We start from the raw sequence: 27,907 nt of genomic DNA, 5'->3' as shown, positions 1-27,907 counted from the left end.
ACAGCGTATCGGAGGTGAGCACCACCCTTATTAATTTGGTGGTGCGTGTGTGCAATTACTTTTAGCACTGATTTTGGGTTGAGTTTCGAGGCGCCGGACTGAAACACTGACAGGTGATTGAGGAATAACAGGCAGCCTGCACAGCACATCACCCACATGCAGACACCTGACACTCGCATATGGACTCTGCAGCCGTTGCTAACACCAGCCTGCCTCCCGTTCGTTCTATATTTAGTCTTCGCCTTACTTTCGCTTTCTGCTCAGCTCACCATGCCATAGTTACTCGCCGCTATTCACCGTGCAACGAACTGGAGAGTCGGGTACGATTACAAAATTCAAGAAGTGGCTCTAATGGATTGGACTGCTTTAAAAACCCTTACGCATTTGCAAACAGTCTCTGCGCATACGACACGTTCAACACATGAAGCATCTTCTCAGATGTGTGCATGCATGCTGACCCCGATCAGTCTGACTCCCTAAAAACCCAGGGGAGGGCGAAGACTCATCCCGCTTGAATGCCTAAATATCTGATTATGACACAACAAACAGAATCGGATGAGAAGTTTTTATTAAAAACAAATTAATGAATTTTTCCAGATTGTGCATCATACCTGTACTTACTATACATTTACAAAGCTTTAGATTTGTCACACATGCCCTGTAATATTTATCAAGACACCTCAGCGTGATTATCCAGCTTGACATCACGAGAACCAAAGCTGAAGCAAGCATCTAACTTCACGGTCACAGACTGTTCATTAACAACGGCTTTCCAATGGCTCTATTTGTGAAGCAAAGAAAACTCTGAAATCTTAAATTACAGAAAGGACATGTATTGGCATTAAACAGTGGGTTAAGGGGATTAAAGGGTTTGCTATTTATGTCCTTCTATCCATCCGCGGTTACTGTTGTCCCATGTACCCATGCAGCGTCTCTGTGCCTTTTGTTCCTGTATTTATAAAACAGGACCCAGTACCTTTCAGCTCAACATTCAGAGTTGCTGTCCTCTTCATCCTCTGCTCTCTGTAGAACAGCAGGAGCCAGGTGGCCCCCCAACCAATTAACAGGCCCGTGACCCCCACCAAAGCCACTGCCCAGGCGGGCACTATATCCCAACACGGAGATTCAAACGGCATGGCGGTACTGGTGGGCGGGGTGGGGGCGGCAGCAGTGGTGGTGGTGGGAATGCTGGGAAAGCTGTTGATGATGGTGAATATGTACGGCTGCTCCTGGAAGGGATGTAGAGATTGATCGGAGAAAACTCGAGGTAACCCAGCAAAGGGTCTCGACCCCTGTTCACCTCTTGGTATTCTGATTTCTGTCCCAACATTTCACTCGGACTTAAACTAAAGTTGTTTATTTTAAACCCCAAAATAATTCAATTTCAATCAAGCTGAAGACAAATTGCTAAAAAAAAAAAATCTTGCAGCAAGGGCAGGGGACATTGAAAGTTAAACAAGGATTAATAATAAACAGCTCATAAGGCACGGTCAGAATAATAGTCTTAGTTTTTTGTCTGAAAAACAATCCAAAAATACGTACTCTCAGGTTGAAAGTCAGGAAAGTCAATGTATGTAAAATCAGCAGCTAAATTAAACCTAATTAATTGCAAGGCTTGTAAACAGTGGCTCCAGGGCAGAGTTAAACTGAGTGGGGCTCAGGGTGATTTACACAGCCAATGATGAGCTTCTCTCACCTCTGTAGGACACCGTAGCTTGTTACGGTCGTAGGTGAAGTTGTTGTACGTCTGCTTCTGGCCCACAGGCTCCAACTGCAGTGACATCATTGCCATAACCGCATGATTACTGTCACATGACGTAACGTCCCCCGTGATGTAACTACATCTATGAATTGTTCATGCGCACGAACCGAGAGGTGGTGCAGACGCTGTACAAAAGCACACATGCCATCTAGTGGCAGCGAGCGTTCTCAAGCCCTTACCATGTTGTTCCAGAGGGAGATGGCCATCTCGGCATGGCCCCGCTCACTGAAGTGGAAGCAATCCACCGAGAAAAAGCTCAGATCTGGCTTCGCGTCCTGAGCAAAAGCAGAAGGGTTTTTGCGCCACTGTGGCACAGAACGTTCGCAGCCAGAGTCATGAAAATACACGTATGAAAGTTCTGACAATCTCTACCGTCTCAGAGGACAGAGGGTCATGCCAGTAGAGACTGGGAGGCCACATGCCTCCTTCGTCTTTTATGGAAGTTAGGTGTTTCTATTGTATTAATAATTAATTTGTATCACAAGATTGCGTTGCTACGGAAGATGATTAGGGCCACCATGAAAATATTATTTGAATTCTGACTTTTTTTCCTCAGAATTTTCATTAATGTTTATTGTTTCTTTTAAGCTAAATGAAAAATATACCTAAACAAATGTGAAATATCTTAATTTCAATGTAGTTATAAATACAGCATTTCCATTATTATAGAATAGATGCATTGTTAAAACTGTATTTTTTTAAGCTTGTGTATGTCATTATTTGTTTGACTTTACACAGAAATATTTCCAGGAGTTAATCAGATTTCAGCAGGTTAGGCCAAAATTTTTTTTTCATTCAGAGTTTCAGTTGGTCTGGTCGATCTGATATTTTCCCTCAAAAACGACCAATTTCAAACTTCTCCTCTGATGAGGTGTCATAAAATGCTTAGGGGGCTCACCGGCCCGAGCGGGATGATGGTGGTTTGGAAGAATGGCTGTATGACCACGGCGAAGTCTTTGCGCCCGCTGTAGCGGACCCCCCAGACCAGCCGCTCGGTCTCTCCCTGCGTGAGGAACATCGATAGAGCAAATTCCAGAAACACGTTTTCCAGTGGCCGCCCTTATGATCATATAGGGAAATTACATTAATATCTGATTCATATGTCTCTCTGTTAATAATCATAAGAGGATGGGCTCATTATTCAAAGTATACAGCTACTTACAGTCTTCATACTTAGAAATATCTCTCTTCACTAAACTATCTATACTGCTCACTTCCTCACACCCCTGACGCTCTCTAATTCCCCTGAACTGGCCTGGAATTCCCGATTGATCCGTCTCATCTCACTCAGCTCCAGGGAGTCCTCCCCTGGAGCCAGAACACAGGGACACAGGTTCCTGGGGAGGGGAGCAAGCGGGAAGGAGGAATGAGACACTCATCCACATGTCCATATAGACCATATAGACACCAAGGAACACGGAGAGTGAGGTGTCCTCATCTACAAGTAGGAACTGCTGATTAAGGGTCTGAAATCGCATACTTGTTCACTATATAGTAGGAAAAATGTAGTATGTGAAGTAAGTCTCATGTCCGAATCCTGCCTGAGACAGTAGGTGAACGGTATCTGGATGACATACTACATTCTACAAAATTCTGAAGCATGCAACTGATGGATGCTACACCATCCCACAAGGTCACTGGAGCATCAACCAGAGATAAAGAACTTCATTAGCTTAGAAATTTGGGTCAAGATGGCACAGGAAGTGCCGTCTCTGTATAAGTATAAAACAATACCTAGTTACATACGTTGACTCAAATACCTATTTCTTTTATTGATACTTTTTAACAGTTTTAACTTTTGTGGGGGTCAAGCATTGTAAACATCCGGGTCAGGTAATATGCAAGATGGCGACTGCAGTGTGTTCGAGTGCATGCATACTGCTCTCACGCATACATGCAGTATGCACTACATTAATAGTAGTAGACGTCAAAACTTACTCCTGCAGCAGCGAGCAACCGAGTGAGTTTCTCTTGATCTTTCTGAGGCCATCGATCTGCAGGATCTCCAGCACATTGACCAGCACGCGGGGAACCTGACTCACATACATACATGGAAAGCAGCCTTGACTTTTGGAAAATGGAAGAGCTGTAATCTAATCTGATCAGAAATTTAAACCCAACCCACTGCCCTAGATACAGACGACATTTGAAATCAACCTCCTGCTGAAAATGAGAGCCAATCAGAGGAACATTTTACATAACATCCTCTGCTTTAGAACTGTAAACAGAAGCTGCCTGAGAAAATGACAAAAAGATATATTCATGTTTTTGAGGAAGACTGAAATCTGTTCAATAAATAAAAAAAAATAAAACAGATCGATGTAAATCCATCTAAAAATAATCTGATTCGTGATTGGGAGCCACGAGGATGTGACTCCAGTGAGCGCGTTCCGTGACGACACGCCTAGACTCACATTTCTGTACAGCAAGTCCAGGCTCTCCATCAGGTAGAGGCTGTAATTCTGGGGTGACAGGGAAGCCTGGGAAGAGAGAGGCTGCCTCATACAAATGTACATGTGCCGGGGGCACCCAGAATGCAGGTGAATCAAAAGTAGGGTTTGGGTTAGCAATGTGGTTAGCAACCTGGACCGTAACGCCCCTGTAATGGTACACATGAGCAATGTTCTTATCCCGAACGGCTGTGGTGACTGAGACTGCTGGGAGAATACAGGAGTGAAGGTTCTGCTTTATCTCTGAATGTAATCACATAACAATCCTGGCTGAAAGTTGCACCCGGGCTCGTCAAAAACAATGAAGTCACCACAGCAGTGGAGGGAAGTTAGGGAAGGTCATGGGGCAGGGGGGTGGAACATTTGATTAAGTGTCATATAAAAAACAGTGGCACGCTTTTTAATCCACATGTGAGAATGAAGTAGGGGAGGGGGGACATTGTCAATTTGCACCTGGCTGATAATTGCTTGGCCCGGTTCCCAGATGTCATAAGTAACTGGAGAGAAATGTAACAGATTTGACAGTGCGTGGCTAAGTGAGTGTCACCTATCTGTGAGTGCTGGCTACACCAACGTAAACAAGGACCTTTGGCATCCCTCTCCCGGGCTTACTAAGCTGCACTGTTGCATTTTGGAGGGCTGGTGTATGTAACCAGCGATGTACATGCATCCTGTCCTGGGTGTAACCCTGTGTTGCCTGGGGGGGATAGGCTTCATGGTCCCTGTGACCCCAACAAGGGTTGGAAGATGGTGTGTGTGTGTGTGTGTGTGTGTGTGTGTGAGCGGGTATACCTTACCTTATGGGGATACTATGTCCCCACAATGTGATATATATCCATTTTGTTTTGTTTTTTGAAAACTCAATTTAATGAAAATCTGTGACTGCAATAAAAAAAACTAAAAATGTAAAAACTCTTGTATTTTGCTTGGTTACTTATGGTTATGGTTATGGCTGGGTAGGGGTTAAGGTCGTCATAGTTAGCGTTAGCATTCTTTCCATAGAAATGAATGAGCGGTCCCCATAAAGATATGTTTATCCGACATGAGTATGTGTGTGTGTGTGTGTGTGTGTGTGTGTCTGCACGAGTGGTCATGTATGTATTACATTGTGGGAACCAAATGTTCCCGCAATTTGATAAAAAAAAAAAAACAAAAAAAAAACGGTTATTTTGACGTTGGGGGGGATTACTAATTCGGTCCCCACAAGGGGAAACTCAACTTTTAAAAAATCTGTGACTGCAATCAAAAAACTAAAAATGCCAAAGGTCTTGTATTTTCTGTGGTAACTTATGGTTGAGGTTCGTGCTGGGCTGTCATTGTTGGGATTAGGGGTTTTCCCACATCCCATAGAACTGAATAGACGGGGCCTGCAGAGATATGAATACAAACGAATGTGTGTGTCTGTCTCTCTCGGTGTGTGTGAGGAAGCTTGGAGACTCACCCGGTCCTGACAGTACTGGCACAGGTCGTTTCCCCCGATAAACAGCGTCACCAGCTTCCAGTCATTCTCAAAATCCACTTCCTGAGCACGGAAGGTGGCGGAGGCAGTGACCAGAGGAAGAGAGACAGACTGACTTGATGAGGGATGTCAGCTGATTTTGTGCCCCACCTGGCAGGCACCGTGCCGCTGAGTCAGGGGTCTTGCAACCATGGAAACCCAGTGTGGCTGGCAGGAGCTTCTATGGGAGCCATTTGATTGGCTGACGGCCAAATGCGCCGAGCACCGGACGTGGAGGGAGACTCACCTTGCTGTCCCTCAAAGCCTGAATGAGCTTCTCCACCTGGGCAGGGATGTTACTATAAAAAGAGAGGGGGGGGGGAGAGGCATAGTCAGCAAGAAGGTGATGAAGAGGGAGACGAGACAGTGGAAGAGCAGCAGGCTCAGAGCAGAGGCACAGCTTGGCACAGTTACGGCATAGTTCAGCACAGTGAAGACATACAGAGCTGTGCAAGTAAACTCACAAAGCTTTGGCTCCCGAAACGGCCATATTGAAACCCCTCTGTGCAGTCCCAATGCCCGTGGAGAAGCCGCGCAGAGATGGATTGAACTTCCTCAGGATGTCTAATGAGACGGAGCAGGAGGAGAGACACACCTCAGGATCAAAACGCCTTTAAACGACATGCGTGCGCTAATGCTGCCATCTAGTGGCAAAAATGTAAAGCAGGGCGCGCTCACTTGGCAGCGTAGTTACAGTCTCCAGTGTCTGATCTCCCCCAATGCTGTCGAAACACACACACCTCAGCAGGCCCATCAGGCACAGGCAACAACAAGAGTCGGCGTCTCTCTCACCTCCATGAAACGCCTCTGTACTCGTTTGTCAGCTGTAGGAGGTTCTTTGCTTTGGCTCCAAACCCAGCCTGACAGGAGATGGAGGGTGTTAGAAAGACGACAGAAAGACTGACCCACAGCGATGTGCTGACACGCTCACCGATAAGGAGTCTCCCAGGGCCGCCACAACTTTGATGTCAGTGGGTCGCAACCTGTGAACTGAGAACGAGGCGAGAATGAGCCCCGTTTGAAATCATGGTCTAACGTAGCAGGGCACGGCACCGTCTAACAGGGTATGTGCCAAGGCAGATGCAAATCATGTGGTTAAGTTTGTCGCAGGAGTTTTATGGAATCTGCAGTGGGTTGGCACCATTGGTCACTAATGCTGGCATGGTCTCACCTGAGGACGGAACAGGGTCTGAAGGCCCGTGGACGGCACAGGAGAAGTCACTCCCCCAGTTCTGGGAGTCAAAAATGCAATTATAAGCACGCTTCACTGCAGCACAACAGCATTTATGAAAAGTCAATGGGCCAGTCATTCCTTAGTAGTAAGTCATTAGTGAGAGATTCAAAGAACATGTAGACTTTCACCGAGCTACGTATGACATCAGACCCCTTCCCTTACCGTGATAGGTGGCATGGTGGGGGCGGGGTCACCATAACTGTGGTTGCTATTCTTATAGGTTCTCAAGAATGGTGAGGCCTTGATGGAAGAAACAGGAACACATATGACATTTCCCGCAAGAACAGTGACTATGAAGTGTTTCACAATGCCTGACATGGCCAAACACAGCCTTTCCGGCGATCAAATGAAATTTTGAAACAACTTTGAAGTTGGTTCTGTCTCTAAAATATTAACCTGAACCGACAAAACAATTTACCTGAGAAGGGCATTTGAGTGGCAAGTCGTTGGTGAAGTCATGGATGTAGGTCTTGTTACCGAGAGACTCGAGCTGTATGTGAAGGGAGAGGAAGAAATTCATACCTTCTACAAAGAAGCAGAGAAAATTAGGCGACAGAATCACAGGGCAGCTCTCTTACACACAAAGCGCTACACGTTCATGACTCAGAAACTGACATTTTCCTCTCACTGAAAGAAAATCTGAACATAAAACCAAGGACATTTTCCCGCTGTGAGCTGAGAGCTGGAACGAGTTCAGGAGTTGCCTAGAACATCTGAGCACAGCGGGTCGAGGGGCCGAGAGAAGCCCAAGGCGATCGGTTATTCAGCAGTGCTGGGATGGACTGCTGCGTTCAACCGAAGCGTTCAGAATCGCGCCGGGATGTCAGCCGATGCACTACCGAAAGGCCACATCTCACCATGTTGTTCCACAGGGCGCGAGCCATCAAGGAGTGTGACTTCTGGCTGAGATGGAAGCAATCGGATGCAAAGAAGGAGCGGTCGGGGCGGCCATCCTGGAACGTGTAAAGCACGGCATCGGGAGGAGGAAAACAGGCGTGGGAAAATGGTTCGAAGTGGGCGGGATTAAAGACTAATAGAAAAAATCAGTACTAGCCAGTGCGCTATTCCAGCACTGAAAAATAAAGAAAAATTTAGTAGACTTTAAGAGGAGAGGCAGCTAAAGGAGAATGTTGGGGTGGTCTGAGGGGTGTTGTATGCCTCACCTCCAGCAGGGGGAGCATCACCTCTCGAAAAAAAGGCTGCACAACCACAGTGAAGTTGGAATGTGTGTCATAGCGACCGGACTCCACCAGCTCCTGCATACCGCTCTGAAATAGGTAGAGAAAGACTGTATCTCTATTCCTGCTCAGTTACACTAAAGCGCGTCGCTGACGCAGTGAGTCCCAGTACATTCAAGCCTCCCATTGGATACATGGAAATCTTCTATGGCTGCTGTCCTCAGAAGATCACAGAAGATGTCTAAATGTCAGAATGTGTCATGATCTCTGATTGCCCTGCCCACATTATGTCCAAATATATTAAACAGTACCTGATAGGCCCGGTTGAGATCCTTCAGCTCCTGGACCTCTGCTGAACCATCTGGGGGTTTCACCACACAGCGGCACAACATGCTAAGACAGACACACACGGATCATAAAACCAAGAGTGGGTGAAATTCTGTGCCCATAACTATTCCTGCTTGGCTCTTAAATGGTCCGAAGTGCTTTTGGATCGCAGGGTGAGACAGTACAGATGGGAAAAACCCAGATGCGTATTTAACAGGAGGTGCCCTGCTGTCATTCGAAGGGTTAAACCCAATACCGCTTTGCTGGTAGCTATCGTTTCTGTCTTTAGTTCTTTTACAAAATGTCAATCTCTGATAATATCGATGGCGCTCATCAGAGACACAACGTGAAAGGTAGGAAAATCACAAAAACACAATTTGGCTAATTTAAAGCAAAGTTCCTCCAGTGGGCAGATCTGGGGGCACTTGACACTTACTTGACCAGCCAGGTGGGACAATTGAGGCTCTTGTCCTGGTGGAGGCGCCGCAGTGGGATGATATTCAGTACCTCCACTAGGTTCACCAAGGCACGTGGCACCTGCAATCCGGGGACAGTGCAGCCCCAGGGGTCAGGAGTCGGCAGACCTCAGGAGACTGGCATAGAATGGCGAGAAAGAGACTAATACAGACATGGGGAAGCACTGGCAGAAATGTAAAGGAGAGCATGTCTACACAGAATAACTGGTCAAAATGGAGCTGGAGTAAGGAAACAGAGAAATGGGCAGACAGATAGATTCCTAGGGCTTCCAAAATGTATTATGTCATCTGGGTATTTTTCACCTATTGTCTCATCTATACTAAGGACTCAGGCATACTACTCACTTTGTATACTATATTTCGCCTACTACATAGCGAACAAGTATGCGATTTCGGATGCACCCTCAGTAAATATGAACAAAGGCCTGATTTTGTGTAACCTCTTGATGGAGGATATCCAGGGCCTGACGAACATGGGAGACGAAATTATTTGGCGAGAAGTAAACCTGCAAAAGAGCAAAAAAATTAGCAAAAGCAGGGGTGTCTACCCATCGTGTCTCTCCACAGTGCGCAGCGGCCGGACACTCACTGTGTCGGTGCAGTGGTCACACAAGTCGTTACCTCCGATGAACATGGTGATCACCTTCCAATCATTCTCGAAGTCGATACGCTATGCCAAAGACACAAGGACACTGAGTGCAGTGGGACAGCGCGACCTACTTGGAATGCGGCAGGACTGGAGTGTCAGCTGACCAATACACTTCTGGCATTTTGCAAGTACACCTCACCTGCTGGGCGGGTAGGAGGCTTGATAGACTCGACTTTTCATATATTGCAAGACACACTGAGTGGATTCCCAGCAGCCAGGGTAACATGTAGCAGAAGTACACTACCAGTCAAACGTTTTTGCACACTTAAGATTACTCACTTAACATTTACTAAATACACTCTTTGTCTATTCTTTGCAAACAAATAAATCTACTGTATGTTCTCCATTTCAGTACCTTTGTTAGCAAGAAAATGTCATATCTGATTCATTGACGTAACAGTTATAACAGCAGAGAAAATTCAAACCATCTTCCTACATGGGACATTAATACTGCTCTGTCTCATGGGATGAAACAGTTAACTAGTGTGGCCTAGAATTTGAATATTCCATCTCCACATAACCAGCGAATAGGATGTCAGACATGCCTGTTACATACTCTTCCCATGTTATAAAGGGAAACTTGTTTTATTTGACTGATATTTTCATTTATAGTTCACTGAACATTCCAGTGCTTAACAAGAATAAAAAACTGCAGCTTATAAATAAATGGAAATGGGGTAAAAACCTGTGCAAGGCAAAAACGTTTGCCCAGTGGTGTACATTACAGTGTGTTTGCCTTGTGCGTCTTCTAGCCGTTTATCTTGGCCAGGAGCCGCCTACCCTAGGCATCACAGAGGTGGGGAACACCCTGCATGCGGCATCCACTGCAGGGCATTGTGCACACACACCACAGGCAATTTAGAGATGCCAATGGAGAACGGAGGTGGAATTTGAACCTCCAGGCATGAGGTGACAGTGCAACCCACTGAACCATCATGCAGCCCAACTGTTAGGATTTTATATTAAGTGAGACAGTAATCATTAGCATTACATGGATCGTTAAATGATTCTGGCAGGACACAGAGCACAGCTTGCTGTATCTGATTGCTCTCATCCTCCCTGTGTATATGCTTATGGCATATATATGTGTTTAGTCTGCTGCACTTACTATAAGGGGTATATTGAGCAAAAACAGTTGTCAAAAATGAGAGTTTAATAGACATGAAAGTATGTTCACCTTACCGGATCGTTCCTCATCTTCTCCACGAGGACACGCACCTGGCTGACCATGTCACTGCAGGGAAGAGACATATATTAGAGAGAGAGCAGTGACCCTGTGCGGGGGGGGGGGCACAGGGGAGCTGGGGGCAGACAGACTCACTCGCTGTTGGCGCCGGCAACGGCCTGGTTTAGGAAGGCGCTGGGGGAGTCTTCTTTCCCTGTTCCCACCGCGAACCCGGTTAAATTGGGGTTGAACTCCCGAAAGATATCTAGAAAGAGAAGAAGACAGCGAAGAAAGCTGATTTGTGTCATGGCTGCAATTATTTGAGCTAAAGTTAATTTCACTGGGCTGAACGATGTAACTTACTGGGAAGGGTGGTGACGCTGGTGAGATTCTCATCACCACCAATGCTGTGAAGCACAGTGCCTGGTCAGTTGGGAATGCTAGATAGCACTGAGTCACCAAGGACACAAAATAGGTGCCTGTTGCACTGCCTAACTGCAACTCCAAAGGACCCCACCTCCAAGACAGCCCCCTGTACTCAACCAAAACATCCAGTATGTTATTGGGTGATCCTCCAGCTCCATTGGCTGCCTGTGGGGAGAAAGACAGCAATTGGAGAGTAAAACACCAATCAAAGACATTTTTTATCTATTGCCTCCTGCCCCTTGGGACTATTGGACAAGTAAAACACAACTCCATAAAGCACTGTGGAGAAGCAGATACACTCAAACTCACCGTCAGGGAGTCTCCCAGAGCAGCCAATACTTTAATATCTGCAGGACGGAGAGCATGAACTGTGGGAGGGAGATGCACAGAGTGAGAAAGATAGAAGTCAGAGCATCTTGCAGGGCCACAAGATGTACAAGGTCATCAGTGCAGATCACAGAACTCAGAACAGTGCTGCACTCAACCTTCCACCATCACTCCAGCAAACTATCTGGCTTCACTCTGCCTTCTGGCTTTGTTCTCACAACATTTCCCCTAGCCGTGGGGCAAGGGTTATATTGCAGCAGAAAGTACATACCTGATGTAGGAGTCAAGGGGGAGGGGCTTCGGTCTTCACAAGTGAGCTCACTTCCTGTTTTCTGCATAGACACACAAATGATCATTTGGATGGCTATGAAGTGCAGTGACCTGCAGTGCAGTAACCTGTAGTACAGTGACCCACAGCATTGTGAAAGCATCACTGTCCTATTGTCCACCTCCAATGCTTGCTCAGAACAGCCTAGTTAGGTACAATGTGACTGAGCTACATCATATAGCTAAAGTCAACAGCACTCCACTGTGGAGCAGGGACTGGAACCTGATTGGAGTCTAAACAGGAGGAGGTACTTACCTGGTCCGGGAAGACCACACTGTCAGCGGTGCGGGCTCGTGGGTGGGGCTCTGGTGGGGAGTTTCTTTGGGTTCTCAGAAAGGGCTGGTACTAAGGATTGAAACCAATATGTATGGAAACAGACTATGAGCTACTGCAAGTCATTTCCAGATATTTCATGCTTTCACTCCAAGGAGACTCACTAGGATCTCACCTCACTATGGCAGGGGTCACTGATTAAGTTATGGTTGTCCAAGTCAGACTCCCCGGTCATTGGCTGCAGCTACGGGAATTTGATTGGTTAGATCAGCTTCTAGGACTTGCACATTATTGACCCTTACAAGTGCTTCACTGTGATGCTCTGACTTGTGTATATTATTCCTTATCATGCTGCTCATTCAGGAAATGTCTTATGTTGGATCAATGGTTCAAGCCAGTATTCCTCACAGGATCTGATCCCAGTGCAACATATACAAAATCCTGCTGAACACTCACAAGGTTGGTCCAAAGCTGAGTAGCCACTTTGTTGATTTTCACTGTTCTCTGTCCATAAAGGGGTGTCCTTCCTCCCTTTTATGGGACACAGGGATGGTCATACATTTCAGCAGGCAGATGTCTCACCCCCATCAGTCCTCATCGAAGTTTCATACATGTTCTACTAATCTACTTGGATGCCACTTACTGATATGTGGCCAACACCCATATCCATGGGAGTTTCCTGCAGCAGGACAGCAAAGTCCTCTCCGTCATTGTACCATGGATTTACCTCTAGGTGGTGCTTCAGAGACTCCTAAAAAAGAGCATGTGTTTACAAGTAAATAAATGGGAGTATTTATGCCTTGGAGAAATGCATAGATATGCAATTATCCAATGACAGTACCTGCAAGGACAGGGCAAGAATACCCTTCGTCAGGCTGAGCTCAGCAGCGTTGCTGGTCTCCTTGCAATGGCATTCCCTGCTAACATTCATATGTATATAATGTGTTTGGAAGTGTGTCTTTAAAATAATAATAATAACCAGCTTCTAAAAGTTGTATTTACTAAACAATAAATCACACTTTTTTTTATTTTAGATTTAGAGTATCTGTGGATTGGTTGTTTAACGACAAGATCATCTACGTAAATGCCGCAGCTGAGGTGGGTCACCTTTCTTTCTGAGAATCTCCAACACCTCCATGTCCAACCCACACCATAGCGTTGACCACAGTGCGAACTAACTGCACAGACAGAGATGTAGGAAAATTAGCGCTGGCATTCCTGTGTTTATCCTGAGCCACCATCAGCCGTGCTAGTGAAGACCCCGGAACAGGAGCACGGACTGAACTATTACTCCCTTACAAATATACGCACACCCATGCAAATTCAATGCGCACACACACACACACACACACACACACACACACACACACATATTCTGAATAGCGGTCTTGGAGATGAAACACAAAACTATCAAGGTTATTATTGCTGGGTAGATAAGGCATATCTGATAAACACCCAGAAGATTAAATTTCAAGGCCAAAATTGATGTGTCGTGATTACAGTAATGTAGCCTACACACACTGGCTGAAAAAAAATGACTGGTAGATACGGAAATGCAGAGGGAACGGGATGCACATATTGTGAGGGACCCAAGTACACCTGCAGAGCAGGAACCCGTAACCCCTTCACCTGTCCATGTAAGGTCTGCAGGGCCTGGTCAAACTGGTGCACCACCGTGGCCACCTGTGAGCTGGCCTGATAGAGTGGCAAACACAAACAGAAAGAGTGAGATCATAATGTTCTTAATGGTGAAGACTACATCACTCTAGAGGAGTATTTCCCAACACGGTCCACGGGGACCCCAAGATGGTTCACACTTTTGCTCCCTCCCAGCCCCCTGCTAGACACTCCACGTTTTTGCTGCGCCCCAGCTCCCATGGACTGTCTGAAGGTCCACGAGGACAGAGCTGGGAAAATCTGCTCTAAAGTGCTATAAGATCTGGTATCGGCTAGCTGACCTGCTCTGGGCAGCCACAGAGATCATCCACCGGGACCAGAAGCAGCACCAGCTTCCAGCTGCGGTCGCTGTCGATTGCCTGCAGAGAGATAGCAGGAGCGGGACGTGTTGGATTAATCCTGTGATTAAACCCACAGGACAGAAGGCATCATAATGAAGAGCCAGAGAGAAACAGGACAGGAAGGAGTACCTGGTGGGTTTTGAGAGAGAGGGACAGGTGAGCAGCTTGACTTGGGAGGCTCCTACAACACACACAAAGAAGATGGACGAGATGCAGAAGCTCCACCTAAACTCAGAGAATCAGGCTGACGGACTCTTATTGTTTTGCTGCCTATCCATTAGCTATCCGGCTTAGGTACAGGGCACATGGGTAAGGAGAGATGGGTTCCATCCTGGGAGTTAAAATAGTAACCATCAGCTTACAAGATAAAGTCCTTAACCATCAAAGCATGTGTCATTACCTCTGAGGATACTCTGAGAATAGAGCGTCGGACTGTTCTGGTATCAGGCTGACTAGGCTGGGGTTACACAAGGACAGGAGCTCTGAAAGTGAGAATGACAGAGGCGAAGACTGAACTGTTCTAGAAATACAATATGAATGGAATAACAATAGGACAGGGGTTTTAAAACATTATCAAAACATGGATCACCAAATGAAAGCAAGCCCAGGCTAGGGACACCCTCCCATTATAGCCTAAACACACAAGGGTGGGCGGGGGGAAGGGGGGTGTATTTCTTGACAACATATGAAATCAATGTTCTTCTTCACAGAAACATATATATGGGCACACACCCAGAAGACGGGCATGTTGGCTGGGCTAGTTTACAGACCCTGCTATCTTTATGGTAGGTATCATAGGTAGATATCATTGTCACTGTCTGGGGGCACTGTCAAAAGTGCAGGCATGTGCTTTGATCAGGTCATTTACAATAATGTCTATACTGGCTTGGTCCTCCATCATTTAGAGTCATAATGGTCACACTAAACCCATTTATACAGGCAGATATTTCACAATATCTAAAAATATCTAATGTACCTGTAAAGATCAGGAAGTACAAAAGCAGTGATCATTTCATTCTGAGCTGAATTATTCCATGGTCACAGACGGATGGCATGGAGGGCATACCTGATATTCTTTTCAGGACTGTGAGCACCTCACTTCTATAGAGAGAGATGGAAATATTTTATTTTATGTCAAATTATATTACAACTTAATTGTTGAACCTAGAACACAAGAGAAGGATGAAGCCACAAGCAGAAATGATTTGGTCTGGTTTTGCACTGTGAATGTTCAGCGTGGGATCAGTGCTCTCCTTCCAGAAAGATTCCAGTCACGTCTAAAGAGAACACCTGAAGCAAACACCCAAGGAGAATGCCTAAGTAGAACATCCAAGGAGAATGCCTAAGGAGAACATCCAAGAAGAATGCCTAAGGAGAACCCCTGATGCAAACACTCAAGGAGAACACCTGAGGAGAAGATCCAAGGAGAAGATCCAAGAAGATTGATTAAGGAGAACACCTGAAGCAAACACAGAAGGAGAACACCTGAAGCAAACACTCAAGGAGAACACATGAGGAGAAGATCCAAGGAGAAGATCCAAGAAGATTGATTAAGGAGAACACCTGAAGCAAACACTGAAAGAGAACACCTGAAGCAAACACCCAAGGAGAACACCTGAGGAGAACATCCAAGAAGAATGCCTAAGGAGAACCCCTGATGCAAACATTCAAGGAGAACACCTGAGGAGAAGATCCAAGGAGAAGATCCAAGAAGATTGATTAAGGAGAACACCTGAAGCAAACACTGAAAGAGAACACCTGAAGCAAACACCCAAGGAGAACACCTGAGGAGAACATCCAAGAAGAATGCCTAAGGAGAACCCCTGATGCAAACATTCAAGGAGAACACCTGAGGAGAAGATCCAAGAAGAATGCCTAAGGAGAACCCCTGATGCAAACATTCAAGGAGAACACCTGAGGAGAACATCCAAGAAGAATGCCTAAGGAGAACACCTGAGGAGAATGCCTGAAGTGAGGATCTGAAGAGAAAGCCTGAAGAGAAAGCCTGAAGAGAAAGCCTGAAGAGAAAGCCTGAAGAGAACACCTGCAGGGCTAGTAAAGGGTCAGTCTACCTGCTTGAGCTTGGGAGCCCGATGGCGGACAAGACGGTGACATCTGAGGGTCTCACGGCATGGGCTGGGTGGGGGGAGGGGGGTGCGGGCACAGAGAGAGAGTGAGAGAATGAAATAGTACCAGGGTTGGGCATGGCTCTGTGGAATCTTTTCAGAAGACAGTGATCCACAGATGAGGAAGGCCAGGCCCCAAGGCCACCTGGAGGTCATAACCTTACTTTATACTGCAGTGATAAATGGTGGCTGCTGATTAAAAGTCATAAACCTGTAGAGATTGAAATCCAGCAGAGTGTAATCCTCTATGCCTGTGATAAATGGCACTGATAAAACAGATACAACCTAGATGACAGGCAGACAGGTGACATACAGTAAGAGATAATGTGCAGCACAGCATCATAAAGGGAGATCCAGCCATCTGGGGATTGGTACTTATCTCTAATTGGCTAATCAACGCATAATGCCTGTTTACTGGCAGGACCTACCGGAGGAAGGTGGGGAGAGGGAGGGGGCAGGTTGGGCACAGAGCAGGGCCAGCAAACTGTCTGTCTGTTAGGGAGTGAAGATATCCTCTTTATAATTAAACACACAAATACACACAAGATGGATTTTCACATACAAGCAGACATTTACACAGGGAGAGATGTACTGGGGAAGACCAAACACACAGTGATACAGAACAGTCATACAGAAACAGGCAGAGGCACAGGGACATTAAAGTCTACCACAGAAACATTAATGTAAATGTTTTTGTATGCACAGCCAAAGTGTGGCCATGACCTCACCTCCTCAGTTTCCCATGCTGAGAGGCCATTAGTCTCTCCAGTCTCTGGTTGTAGGGAAGAAGCTAGAGAGAATGTAAAAGATGAGTGGAGGTGACAGAGCCATCTACAGTACATATACAAATACTCTGTGACCAGTGTAGCATGCATCTTCCTGCTAAGCCTGATTTATTAATTTTTTTTGCAGTTCCCATAACAACAATCCTCGGCATCTCTGCGTGCTTGGACTTTGAGTATATACGAATCCTGTGAATTTTTGACACATACACAGTGCTGTGCAACAGTCTTAAGCAGTCATAAAAAATATTCAAACTGTTGTGTTGGTGTAATATGATATTATGTCTGTCAAAGTGGCAGCTTAGCCGTCTCCTGAAATTACCACGGAATTTGCAGCAACCGTCCAATACACCCATGTATTTTTTGACTCGACCACTACCTCACCTTGTCGAGTTAATCGACAGCCCATTGAGTTAACAAATCAAGTAAATTCATTATTTGAGATGGAGGAGAAACTTAACAAATATATAAAATGGCTGAGGTGCCCCTGAGCAGAGATTTAGGAAACAAAGTGCAGTTTGTCCAGCCATCCAACAAGATATCAGTAAGTTTTTGGAAAACAGACAAAATTGCTGTATATTTTTTATTATGTTACTGTTAATTTGCATATGTTATGTTAAATTGTGTTTTTTTTCCTGAGCTAACATGTCCTGAGCTACATATTTATATAGCCTTAAACATTTCCTTTGCCTGTCTAAGACTTCTGCACCGTCCTTTGCGCTAGGGGTGCACGATGAAGTGCCTGCCCCGTCGCTATAAATGTATGCTTGTGTGTGTGTGTGTGTGTGTGAATTTCAAAGGAGAGCGAGACATGCAGAAATGAAGTATCCCGGTGAACTTGTGCAAATGTCAAAGGAAGGATCATTTAATTAAATTTGCTAAAGAGAGGTATTACTCCCTTATGAGGTAATGACACAGGCAGGACGGGTTTGTGGGTACCTGTGATAGCAGGTAGAAGCCGCAGCAAGGCCAGGGTAAGGATCCTAAGCCGTGGCTGTCCGTACACATCCATGATCACTGGTGAAGAGCTTGCTTGTCCAAAAACCGTTCTAAATGGCGCCGGGATTCTCTGTGTCTGCACTGCCCTGCTGGAGGTCTGCTAATCCATCGGTCTGCACGCTCACCTGACAGTGCTGCTCTCCCCACCTACTCTTTTGTCTGCAGCACGTATATGCGAGGGGTGTAGAAGAGGCGGAGTCTTTTCCCTTAAAACTTGGACAATCACAGCTATCTCATTGCATGTGTATATTTGTTAAATATTTAAAAAATATTACAATTTCTTATAGAATGAAATTAGAATTTTCCATCCATCTTCCAACTGCTTATCATGGTCAGGTGGGGAGAGTAGTGGGGTGCAAATCTGTCCCTGGCATCAGAGGACACGAGGCCAGAGAACATCACAAGCAGAATGCCCATCCATCCATTCTCCAAACTGCTTGTCCTACTGGGTCACGGGGGGTCTGGAGCCTATCCCAGAAGCAACGAGCACGAGGCAGCGAACAACCCAGGATGGGGGGCCAGCCCATCGCAGGGCACACTCACACACCATTCACTCACACATGCACACCTATGGGCAATTTAGCAACTCCAATTAGCCTCAGCATGTTTTTGGACTGTGGGGGTAAACTGGAGTACCCGGAGGAAACCCCACGACGACATGGGGAGAACATGCAAACTCCACACACATGTGACCCAGGCGGAGACTCGAATCCGGATCCCAGAGGTGTGAGGCAACAGTGCTAACCACTGCACCACCATGCTGCCCTCGAATGCCCATCCATCTCAGAGAATTTAAAGAATTTAAAGTTATTTTTCATAAACTTACCTCCCAAACAAAATCAATGAATACATATTTTAATGTCAGTCCAGCCCCAGAAACATATTAACTTTTAAAAGTTAAGTAAACACACAAAGGTTGGTCTGAGGCAAGTTTATTACATCATTTGGTGTTATTGCACCAAATTATACCTTAGTGAGGCAAGTCCATTAGTATGTTTCCCCGACTGTTTAAAAAAAAAAACGTAAGACAAAACTCATGAATAAATACCCATCCAAACAATGTCAACCAGTATCTCCACATGGAGCATAAATGTGATATTCACAAACCATTAAAGCCTTTTTAGTTGTTCTTTTCCCAAGACCTCAAAATAGCTACTCCAATGTCAATAAAAGTTAAGACAGCCATTTAATGAATAAGCCTTTTCTTCACTTTGTTAGAAAAAAACGGTATGATCTCACGCCCAAGGTCCCTTCCTTATCAACATTAGGAGAGTCCATCAGTACTCATTCCCATTTACTTTGTTCTGTAGGGCTTGTTGTACCATCCTAGGTGGTACCATCCTGGCTGAGGGCAGAAGAGGCCGAGTGCCTGGGTGACAATGGGGAACCCAACATGAAGCTAAGACATCCCTCATTTAGAATCACGTCAGCATGTTGGGAAGTGAAATACAAATCACAAGTCTGTGCAAAATACTTTATGATGCCTTCATAAAAATATTAAGCCAGCAGAGTATCTCCTTTTATCTGATGAGATCAGGGGTTGAGATCAGACAGGACAAGATTAACATGAATTTTCAACCAGGGTTAGCAACCGTTTTTTTCTAGGATCTAAAAAGTTCTATATTCAAAAGCAAAATAATGGGTGTTATAATGTGACCTACACTTTTGGCACCTTTGGCATCTTGGGATAGAGGGAAGAATGTCTCCCAGTACAATATTATCCATAAACTTAGTACAAGTATAATCTGGCCACCGCAAGAGAAAAAAGATGGATAGCATACTGACAAAAAACGATTCCAAGGGGCCAAAGGTTTCAAGTTCATTGATCTCTGGCTCCTGAGGTAAAAAAAAAAAACAAAAATGCTCCACTTTGACAGATGGGTGATACAGTTCAAGGAAGGTCTCCTGCCACCTTCAGGCCACTGACCTGTAAGTGTTCACACACTTACAGTGGTAGCTTTCCATACCTTTCTCATTATCTGTGCAATCTGCATTGGTAACATTCACTGCAATTTGGTGCAGCTATTTCTAAAAAACAACATCCAGTATTATTTATTGATGAGCACTGCGATGTTTAAAATATGCATATGATCCTCATGCAGTGGTTAGCACTGTTGCCTCACACCTCTGGGACCCAGGTTCAAGTCTCCGCCTGGGTCACATGTTTGCGTAGGTTGCATATTCTCCCCATGTCGGCGTGGGGTTTCCTCTAGGTACTCCGGTTTCCCCCCACAGTCCAAAGACAAGCTGAGGCTAGTTGGCCTTGTTAAATTGCCCATAGGAGTGCATGTGAGGAGTACATAGGCTCCGGACCCCCCGCGACCCAGTAGGATAAGCGGGTTAGAAAATTGATGGATGGATCCTTATGTATTTCCCCCTTTTCCCACCGGGAAAGAAGTTGTCCACATAATAACTCTATACAGGCACAAAACGAGTTACTGCAATCAGATGAGATATTGGCAAAATAATTTATATCCTGTCAATAAATAATATGTTTGAGTCAAAATCAATAAGGGTTATTCTATAGCTGCACAAATTTGGCAGTGGTATTTCTAGCGCAAATTATTTGCGAACCACTTAACAAGGACTTATGGAGCCCTGGAGGGGAAACCGATTTTTTTTTTTATTGTTCGCACTGGTAAAGACAAGAATATATACAGCGCATATCATTCACATTCCTATTCTCAACATAACATCGTGACGTATTCACCTGTTTAATGTCAGCCATGTTCACAACACATCAGTAAAAGTCAAACATTTTCCACCATCATGCCCGGCATTTTCTTCCACGCCTTAACGCCAGGGCACGTCGTGACACGTGTACATTCATCAGGTCACTAAATTCAATGCCATTCTGATTCTTAATCACACTGCAGTCGTCCTCCTTAACTAGAAATCATAACTGTCATTTACTGAGATGCGGGCGGAAACAAAACGCACAACAAGCACTTCGTAAACCTTCTACTTCGACTGTGCGGTGGCCACTTTGTGTGGCCCCGCCCACGCGCGTCAGCTGATCGCAGAGGCGGGGCCTCGTCGCCGGACCGGATGTTGATATTGAGTCTGCGGGAACAGCTGAGAGGGAACAACAAAGCAGCAGCTACGCTGATAAGCGGACAGAAGAACGAGTTAGGGGACACGTCGCTAACGGTGGTGTTTGCCGAAGAGAAATAAATACTCGAAAGTGCCAAACCCCGGCAAGAAATAAAGCATAAAAAGCCAAGAATCCCTCCTTAAAAATCAGGCGGAGAGGTGAGAGTGAAAGGCGCGGGTCTGCCTGCTTGTGTGTGTGTGTCAACAGTAGCGCGTTAATATTTGGAGTTCGAGGTATAAAGAGGAAAGGCTTTTCTGTGCCTACTTCTCACGGCGAGAGTGGGTATTACCGCTTGCTTTTTGATGCCAGAGCGCATAGTTTCTGTCCTGTCGTTAACTTTTGAGAGCTAGTCGACAGAGCTGAGTCTCCCCATCCGACGGCCGTTGGGTTTCTCAAGTACCCTGCTCGCGGCAGCCAATCGCGTGTTGACTGTCAGCAAGTTAGAGCAATATCTCGCCGTATTGATCAAGTCCGATTTGGCAACAGTCTGAAATCGGGAAAAAAACTCATTTTCGTGACGCGTCTCAGTCCTGCTCGATGCATGCGAGCGTGTTTCTGATTTGGGGAACTGCAGAAACTGGATGTCGTGTTCGCGTCGTTCATTTAATCCGATCGTGCGCTACATTCACACGGAATGTGTGCAACCAGATCCCTGCCTTTCTAGACAGCTATACCTCGATAACTAAGTTGTAAATGGGAGTCGACATTACACTGCCTCGGTCACGTTTTTGTTCGCCTTAAATGCACATTTTCTTTTGGTGTCAAGACCGGTTGTGTAATCGTTGACCCAGCTGAATGATGCGAGTTTCCCCAATTACCTCGAATTTAGTTGTATTCATATTTGTCCGGGAACAGCATGACCTAGACCCGTGTTTCTAAATGGACGCGAACCACGATGCTGAATTGGCTCCGGCTGCCACCACGACTTGACAAGGTTATAGATATATTAGGTTATTAATATACTACAGTACTGCTGTGTGTATTGGTAAAGGCGATGTAAACTTTTGGCCGTTTTCAGCTCGTCCGCCGTGTACCGAGGGCTCCGCAGTTCTGGCGCAGTCGTGAAGGCGAGTGCCCTTGTTTTCTAACGAGCCCTTTAAATGCTGGCGGTGACCTTTGAGCGTTTTTTTTAAGATCCATACATTCAGAATGTAACCCAAATGTTTCGAAAATAGCCTGTATTCTGTTTGGACAGCTGTGCTTCTGTTCGATTCCTGAGCATTACTGAGCTTTTCCCCACCAATACCATGATTTCAGCTTCCTTTATTTTTATTTGCTTAATGTAACTGTTTTTATCTAGTGGACTGTTTTAATAATGTACACTACTGCTGTTCCTTTTTTTTATATCATGGGGGAACTACCTTGTCATCTCTGGCAATGGCGATAAGTGTTAGGTTGTGAAATGATTGTGAAGCCAGTGTGCCCTCCACACCAGGTGCATGCCCTGTGGTGCTGCCTAAGGTCTGTAGCTCAAGCTGCAGTCTTATTCAGACACACGCAGCTTAATTTGGCAGGACAGCACTTCCATTACCAGTGCCGTTATACTGTCATCATGACGTCATTCACTGTAGGTCTCAGTACATGTTCCTTAAAGCTACAACTGGGCTCTGTCCTAGTCACAAATGCATGACACGTTGTTCTCTGAAGACAAACAACCCCAAGACACTACGGAGTGACATCGCCGTCACTTAGACAGGAGAGACGTCAAGCCTGTGGATGTTACATGCCAGTGTTCGCCAGGACATGTACAGCAGTGTAGCCCAGTAAATGTACCCTGTGCAGCTGTCTGAGAGTAAGACGGTTTCAGCTGCAGTCTCCAAGGTAATAATAGCATCACTGACGCTATGAATAAATCCTGTGTAGAGACGAGCAGTAGCAGGGCGGTTGGGCACCATTGTTTGGGATTTGGTTGCCATGGCCAGTGGGTGCATCGTAGGTGAAAGAAACTTGTATGCAAGTTTCACTTTTTATGGTTTGATGTTCAGTCTCCATTTGTTAATATAATGCAGGCATCTCTTGACATTGTTGATGGAGCAGGAGCGGTATAAATGTGCCTGGGAGGGTGGGAGGCTGTCAGAGCTCTTTGTTCCGGTCTCCCTGGCTGGATATATGGTCCAGTGAGTCATCACCCCCATCTGGCCGCATCTCGCACAGGCAGCACATTTCGGTATTTCATCTGGAAATGCAACTTTGGCTGGCTGCCTTGCTATTTCTGGCCCATGTGTGTCTTTGGTCCTCCTTGTGTATGGTGGGGCCTGCTGTGTGGATACGCACCCTAATTCCCCACCCGTTGCTCTCTTTGCCTGTGTATTTCTTTTTTTCTCCCTTTATTGGAGCATTGCAAATGGATATCTGCAACCTGTAGACTGCAGCAGTTTTTGGACACACACACATATTCAAGCCTTATTCAACACTGCAGCCACTGCAGTGCAATGATTAGCACCATCTCAACATACAGTACGGTGCTCCATAGCCAAAAGGGTGTGCCGTGTTACTAGACTGGCCACAGAAACACTGCATTTTGTCAGCGGACAAATCAAGGAAGCAGGCAGGCTTTAGCTTGGCCAGTAAATTCTGTGTTCTGTCTGGTTGGCAGGTACTGTGTGTGCATGTAACAGACAATGTTGTAATCAGGAAGTAGACTAGACTAAGGCAGAATGATAACCAGTGGCAATTTATCTGCACGGTTATGTCTCCTGGTTTCAGTCCACATGAGGCTAGGTGGCCTTTCGAAAGGAGGAAATGGCACAATTCAGTACATCCCCAGACTAAAAAGCAGCCACGTCATTCACCACGGTGACGTAATCTGGTCCACGATGCCAGTGTCCCCTGTATGCTGATCCCGCTGCTCTTTCCCAGGGACATCCGGACCAAACAGAAAGCAATGGGGCGGATCTTCTTGGACCACATCGGCGGAACGCGCCTCTTCTCCTGTGCCAACTGTGACACGATCCTGACCAACCGATCTGAGCTCATCTCCACACGCTTCACTGGAGCCACGGGCCGCGCCTTCCTCTTTAACAAGGCAAAGGCCAATTTATCTTCTACCTGTCACCGGAGAGCATTGCCTACATCACTGCCTTGACAGAAGCTGTTCACGCCGGCATTTGATACATCAGCCTGATAGACTGGGTTACCAGTGGGCACATCACACTTGTATTATTTAGATATTTGTCCAAAGCACTTTATGCATTCTTTTCAGGGAGTCACTGTTGGGGTGGTTAACTCTGGGCATTGGTTGACCTCAGCCAATGTGCTTTATTGGTGTAAGATTTTGTATTGCACGTTCCTTCTTGGTGTATCTGGATTAAGTCAGATACCAAATAGAGTTGACTGAGGGTGAGATGTGTAAAAATAAATGGTTGGCTGTCGCCCCCAGGTGGTGAACCTGCAGTACAGCGAGGTGCAGGACCGTGTCATGCTGACAGGCCGGCACATGGTGCGTGATGTCAGTTGCAAGAATTGCAACAGCAAGCTGGGCTGGATCTATGAGTTTGCCACGGAAGACAGCCAGCGCTACAAGGAGGGCCGTGTCATTCTGGAGAGGGCGCTGGTCCGGGAAAGCGAGGGCTTTGAGGAGCACGTCCCCTCTGATAATTCCTGAGTTTGACCCCCCTACCTACCGTCATCGCCGAAGCAACCCTCACACTCTCAGAAATCACTGCCACTTAGCTCAGTTGCCCCAGCCTCACTGCAGTATCCTGCTGCCTCTCCCCTCCCTCTCCCACCATCTTCTGGCCAACCAGAGACTCAAACTGGCCCCAGCCTAGTAGCTCTCTTAGCTGCATATAAGCACCAGCATGCTGTACCTGCATGTGTGTCCGGTACAGCATTATCAGACACGCTCATGTACACTCAGGCCACCGCTCTGGAACTGGTTATATGCACAGCACATCCACACAAGGTCACAAGATGCTCTTGGCAGATAAGAGAACATGACTTGCACATCCATCTGCACTGGTGTCCTGCTGTTTTTGTATGACTGACACTGCGTTTACACTTATTCTGTTCTCCAGCCTCTCGTAGACAGTGGGGTGAAGTGAGGCACGGGTGATTCAGTTGGCTGTTTTGTCTTCGTTTTGGCCTGTGTCCCCCCCAGTTCTTCCACTTATTCTTACAACCTTTCAATTGAAGGTCATGTTTTGCGTTGTGATGTTGTTTCAAAGCTGAAAGTGTAAGATGTGTTAGAAAGGGGTTTGGTGACAAGGTCACATCATTTACAAGGATGTATGAAAGAGCAGCTACAGGTAAAAGTGGGATGATTCAGAGCTGGTGTCTACTCTCATATCAGTGAGGACCTCCCCTTTTCTGTTTACTCCGCTCCTGGAATTACACGGCCGGACCCACGTGCATAGCCCGCGAGAGGCTGAACTCTGGAGCACATTGCAGATCGCATTGCATGCTGTGGCCCACTGTCTCTCAGAAAAAGAAAGGTTCTGTTTATCAGGTAATTCAGTTGAAATTGCTTAGAAATGTAAATGAAAATGAAAAGAGAAAATTCTTAGTCTTCACTTCACTGAGTGAATGGATATCCCTTTCAAGCCACTGTGTGCAGAAACTGGTACTGAAATCCTCCCTGTTCCTCTTAGTCTCGCTTAACCAGCATTGGGAAGTTTGTCCTTTCCATGAGGGTCTGTCTGAGAGATGCATTTCAGCAGCATGGCACCTGTGCCCGCACATGACTGGGACCAGCCTTTCCAGTAAGGTAACAGCTGCGGCATGCCTGTGGGTTTGGAGGACAGGTCTTTGCTGTTAGTCTCCCGATCACGTTTGGATTGAAAATGGGGGCCTCCAGCTCATTCTCTGAATGCAGCGTGCTCACTTCATGCAGCCCATTGTACTGCTGTGGACACAAGGCATTCGTATTACCTTATTTTAATAATTGTGATTATTAGTGGTGTCTTATTTTTCTTTGCCAAGTTTTGTTCTGTAGTGATTTTATCAATAAATTGAATAGTCTTGCTGAAAGAACAGCAGGTGCTTTCGTTTTATGTTCTGTGGAGTTTTGCATGGTTGTGCTCCTTGGTCAGGTATGAGAATGGGCACATGGTCCAGTAGAATGAAATCAGTCTATACTCTGAGACGATGCATTTCCCCACACTGGATGCACTGATGACATTTCATAGTGTTTGTGTATCTGTCAGAGTGTTTTCAAACGCAGAAGTGAAGTGACTCTTGGGACCTCAATCACATAGTTGGATTTTTGGGTTAGCATGATAACTTAAATCTGTGAGTGAGTCTGGGCCAAATGGAAGTGAACAAAGATGAGGTCCATTTTCACTGGGATACCTTAATTCCAGAAAGGTAACTGGTGAGCCAACAAATATCGCCCCTGTTCCCTCTATGCACAGCTTTTGTTTCCGCAGTTAGTGCATTTGTGAATGAGAGCGTCCTCATAAAATGGGGTTGGATTTCTCCAAAATGAAAATGCTCGTGGTTCGTGGGTTAGCAGCTCTGCTGGCTGTGATTAAAAAGGTGCAAGTTCAAAACCCAGGATTGGCGGAATGATTTCACTGGACCCTAAACTTCCAATTTCTACAGGGACTTTTGCATAAATATAAAGGGGTGTTTCATATTCCATCTGTCACGAATCCTGATTACAGTCACTGGCTGTTTTACGGCAACTGGCCTGTCTTGTGTTTAAAAAGGTCGTATTTTCCTACAGTGGTAAATAATGCAAGTCTCACCATATTCAAATTACTGCAAAGCAACCACTCTCTCTCTGCTCCGCATGCTTAACATTTGGTTTTAAATTTGACAGTTAAAAAAAGTATCCAGCAGATGGCGACAGAAGTTAGCAACAAGATTTGTTAAGCGCGTATTTAATTGCTGAATAATTCTTTAAAGTAATTAAACCTTTTGATTGAGATCACTTTTGTACTCTGCACACTCAATATGCAATTCTCCAATATGAGGTATGACTAAGGGCAATAAAAGCACATGGCCTGTGTCTTTTTTTGTAGTTCTTATCTGGGTGCAAACTTCAATACAAAGTGCTGTGAAGTCTTACGAAATCTATTAAACAATCCACATTCACTTTAAAGAAACACTAACACTGCAACTGCCAGACACCATAACTCTTATCAGCCATTGAATGGCAGTTTTTTCACTGCATGTGTGTGTTTTTACAGCCATAGTTATCATATGCACACTGTGACATTGAAACAGTTGGAGGCTGCCCCCCCTTTTGAGTCTCAATCCTCCCAAGGTTTCTTCCTACTTATGAGTTTTTCCTCACCATTGTCACCTGTGGCTTGTTCTCTGGGTGCACTGGGCAGGAACAATGTAAAGGGCTTTGAGACAATGTGATGTAAAAAAATAATGTGCTATATAAATAAATTTGAATTATATTGAATATACTGTATATCCGAATGAGCTACTGCCGATATCATATGAGTAGCACCTGCATGGAATCTGCTCTGTGCATCAGATACACAATCTGCATCTCAGAGGCATGAGTAGTCTTATGCTGACAGGTAAAAAAAAAAATCATCAGCAACATTAAATGCTGACCCACTGGAACAAAAATCCCACATGTCCATCTTTCATGGATAATTAAAAAACCCAAGCTGAAAATACAAACACCACTAACATACACTGTATTGCAAGTATTGGGACACCCCTGCAAATCATTGAATTCAAGTGATCCAATCACTTCCATAGCCACGGGTGGATAAATCAAGCACCTAGACATGCAGACTGCTTCTTACAACATTTGCGAAAGAGTGAGTCGCTCTCAGGAGCTCAGTGAATTCAAGCGTGGTACCGTGATAGGATGCCACCAGTGCAATAAGT

At 45.6% G+C, this 27,907-nt stretch overlaps 2 protein-coding genes across 5 annotated transcripts; one reads left to right on the top strand and one right to left on the bottom strand.

The window, feature by feature from the left end:
* Nucleotides 1-551: 551 nt before the first annotated feature.
* plb1 (phospholipase B1) lies at nt 552-18,586 on the bottom strand. Of its 4 annotated transcripts, XM_048975496.1 has the most exons (42): nt 16,966-18,583; nt 16,666-16,729; nt 16,184-16,247; nt 15,178-15,212; nt 14,512-14,593; nt 14,241-14,292; nt 14,052-14,129; nt 13,723-13,788; nt 13,201-13,271; nt 12,935-13,013; nt 12,737-12,844; nt 12,550-12,624; nt 12,269-12,337; nt 12,076-12,165; nt 11,764-11,824; nt 11,475-11,533; nt 11,257-11,330; nt 11,103-11,146; nt 10,896-11,004; nt 10,757-10,808; nt 9,515-9,595; nt 9,366-9,431; nt 8,886-8,986; nt 8,434-8,515; nt 8,108-8,212; nt 7,802-7,897; nt 7,363-7,434; nt 7,107-7,184; nt 6,882-6,942; nt 6,642-6,700; nt 6,503-6,570; nt 6,389-6,432; nt 6,175-6,274; nt 5,958-6,009; nt 5,654-5,734; nt 4,177-4,242; nt 3,701-3,795; nt 3,014-3,099; nt 2,661-2,761; nt 1,942-2,037; nt 1,697-1,771; nt 552-1,229 (listed from the first exon to the last, which is right to left on the bottom strand). In XM_048975496.1, the coding sequence occupies exons 1-42, from the start codon at nt 17,110-17,112 to the stop codon at nt 903-905; spliced, it is 3,471 nt and encodes a 1,156-aa protein (XP_048831453.1). In that variant the 5' UTR covers nt 17,113-18,583; the 3' UTR covers nt 552-902. The 4 variants fall into 4 exon arrangements, with proteins under 4 accessions (XP_048831453.1, XP_048831451.1, XP_048831450.1 ...); XM_048975494.1 differs by lacking the exons at nt 552-1,229; nt 1,697-1,771; nt 1,942-2,037; nt 2,661-2,761 and having other exon boundaries at nt 2,787-3,099; nt 16,966-17,027; nt 17,959-18,586; XM_048975493.1 differs by lacking the exons at nt 552-1,229; nt 1,697-1,771; nt 1,942-2,037; nt 2,661-2,761 and having other exon boundaries at nt 2,787-3,099; nt 12,935-13,010; nt 16,966-18,586.
* A 2,468-nt stretch (nt 18,587-21,054) lies between these two features.
* Nucleotides 21,055-27,467, top strand: LOC125707538 (protein yippee-like 5). The gene is made up of 3 exons (XM_048974768.1): nt 21,055-21,270; nt 23,972-24,137; nt 24,492-27,467. Exons 2-3 carry the CDS (start codon nt 23,997-23,999, stop codon nt 24,714-24,716), a joined length of 366 nt encoding a protein of 121 aa, XP_048830725.1. The 5' UTR covers nt 21,055-21,270; nt 23,972-23,996; the 3' UTR covers nt 24,717-27,467.
* The last annotated feature ends 440 nt before the right edge of the window (nt 27,468-27,907 follow it).

The sequence above is a fragment of the Brienomyrus brachyistius genome, chromosome 14 (genome assembly GCF_023856365.1).
Source record: "Brienomyrus brachyistius isolate T26 chromosome 14, BBRACH_0.4, whole genome shotgun sequence".
Lineage (NCBI taxonomy): Eukaryota > Metazoa > Chordata > Actinopteri > Osteoglossiformes > Mormyridae > Brienomyrus > Brienomyrus brachyistius.
Note: the sequence above shows the minus strand (reverse complement) of the source record. Positions and strands in the feature narration are given on the sequence as shown.

Excerpts from the sequence above, each read along its gene's own strand:
- plb1 (XM_048975496.1), bottom strand. The coding sequence starts at position 17,112 with ATGCATGCTACACTGGTCACAGAGTATTTGTATATGTACTGTAGATGG. Across the intron at positions 13,014-13,200 it reads GGAGATTCTCAGAAAGAAAG|CAGGGAATGCCATTGCAAGG; the intron begins GTGACCCACCTC and ends TATGAATGTTAG. Across the intron at positions 12,338-12,549 it reads CTCAGCTTTGGACCAACCTT|CTGCAGCCAATGACCGGGGA; the intron begins GTGAGTGTTCAG and ends AAATTCCCGTAG.
- LOC125707538 (XM_048974768.1), top strand. The coding sequence starts at position 23,997 with ATGGGGCGGATCTTCTTGGACCACATCGGCGGAACGCGCCTCTTCTCC. Across the intron at positions 24,138-24,491 it reads GCGCCTTCCTCTTTAACAAG|GTGGTGAACCTGCAGTACAG; the intron begins GCAAAGGCCAAT and ends TGTCGCCCCCAG.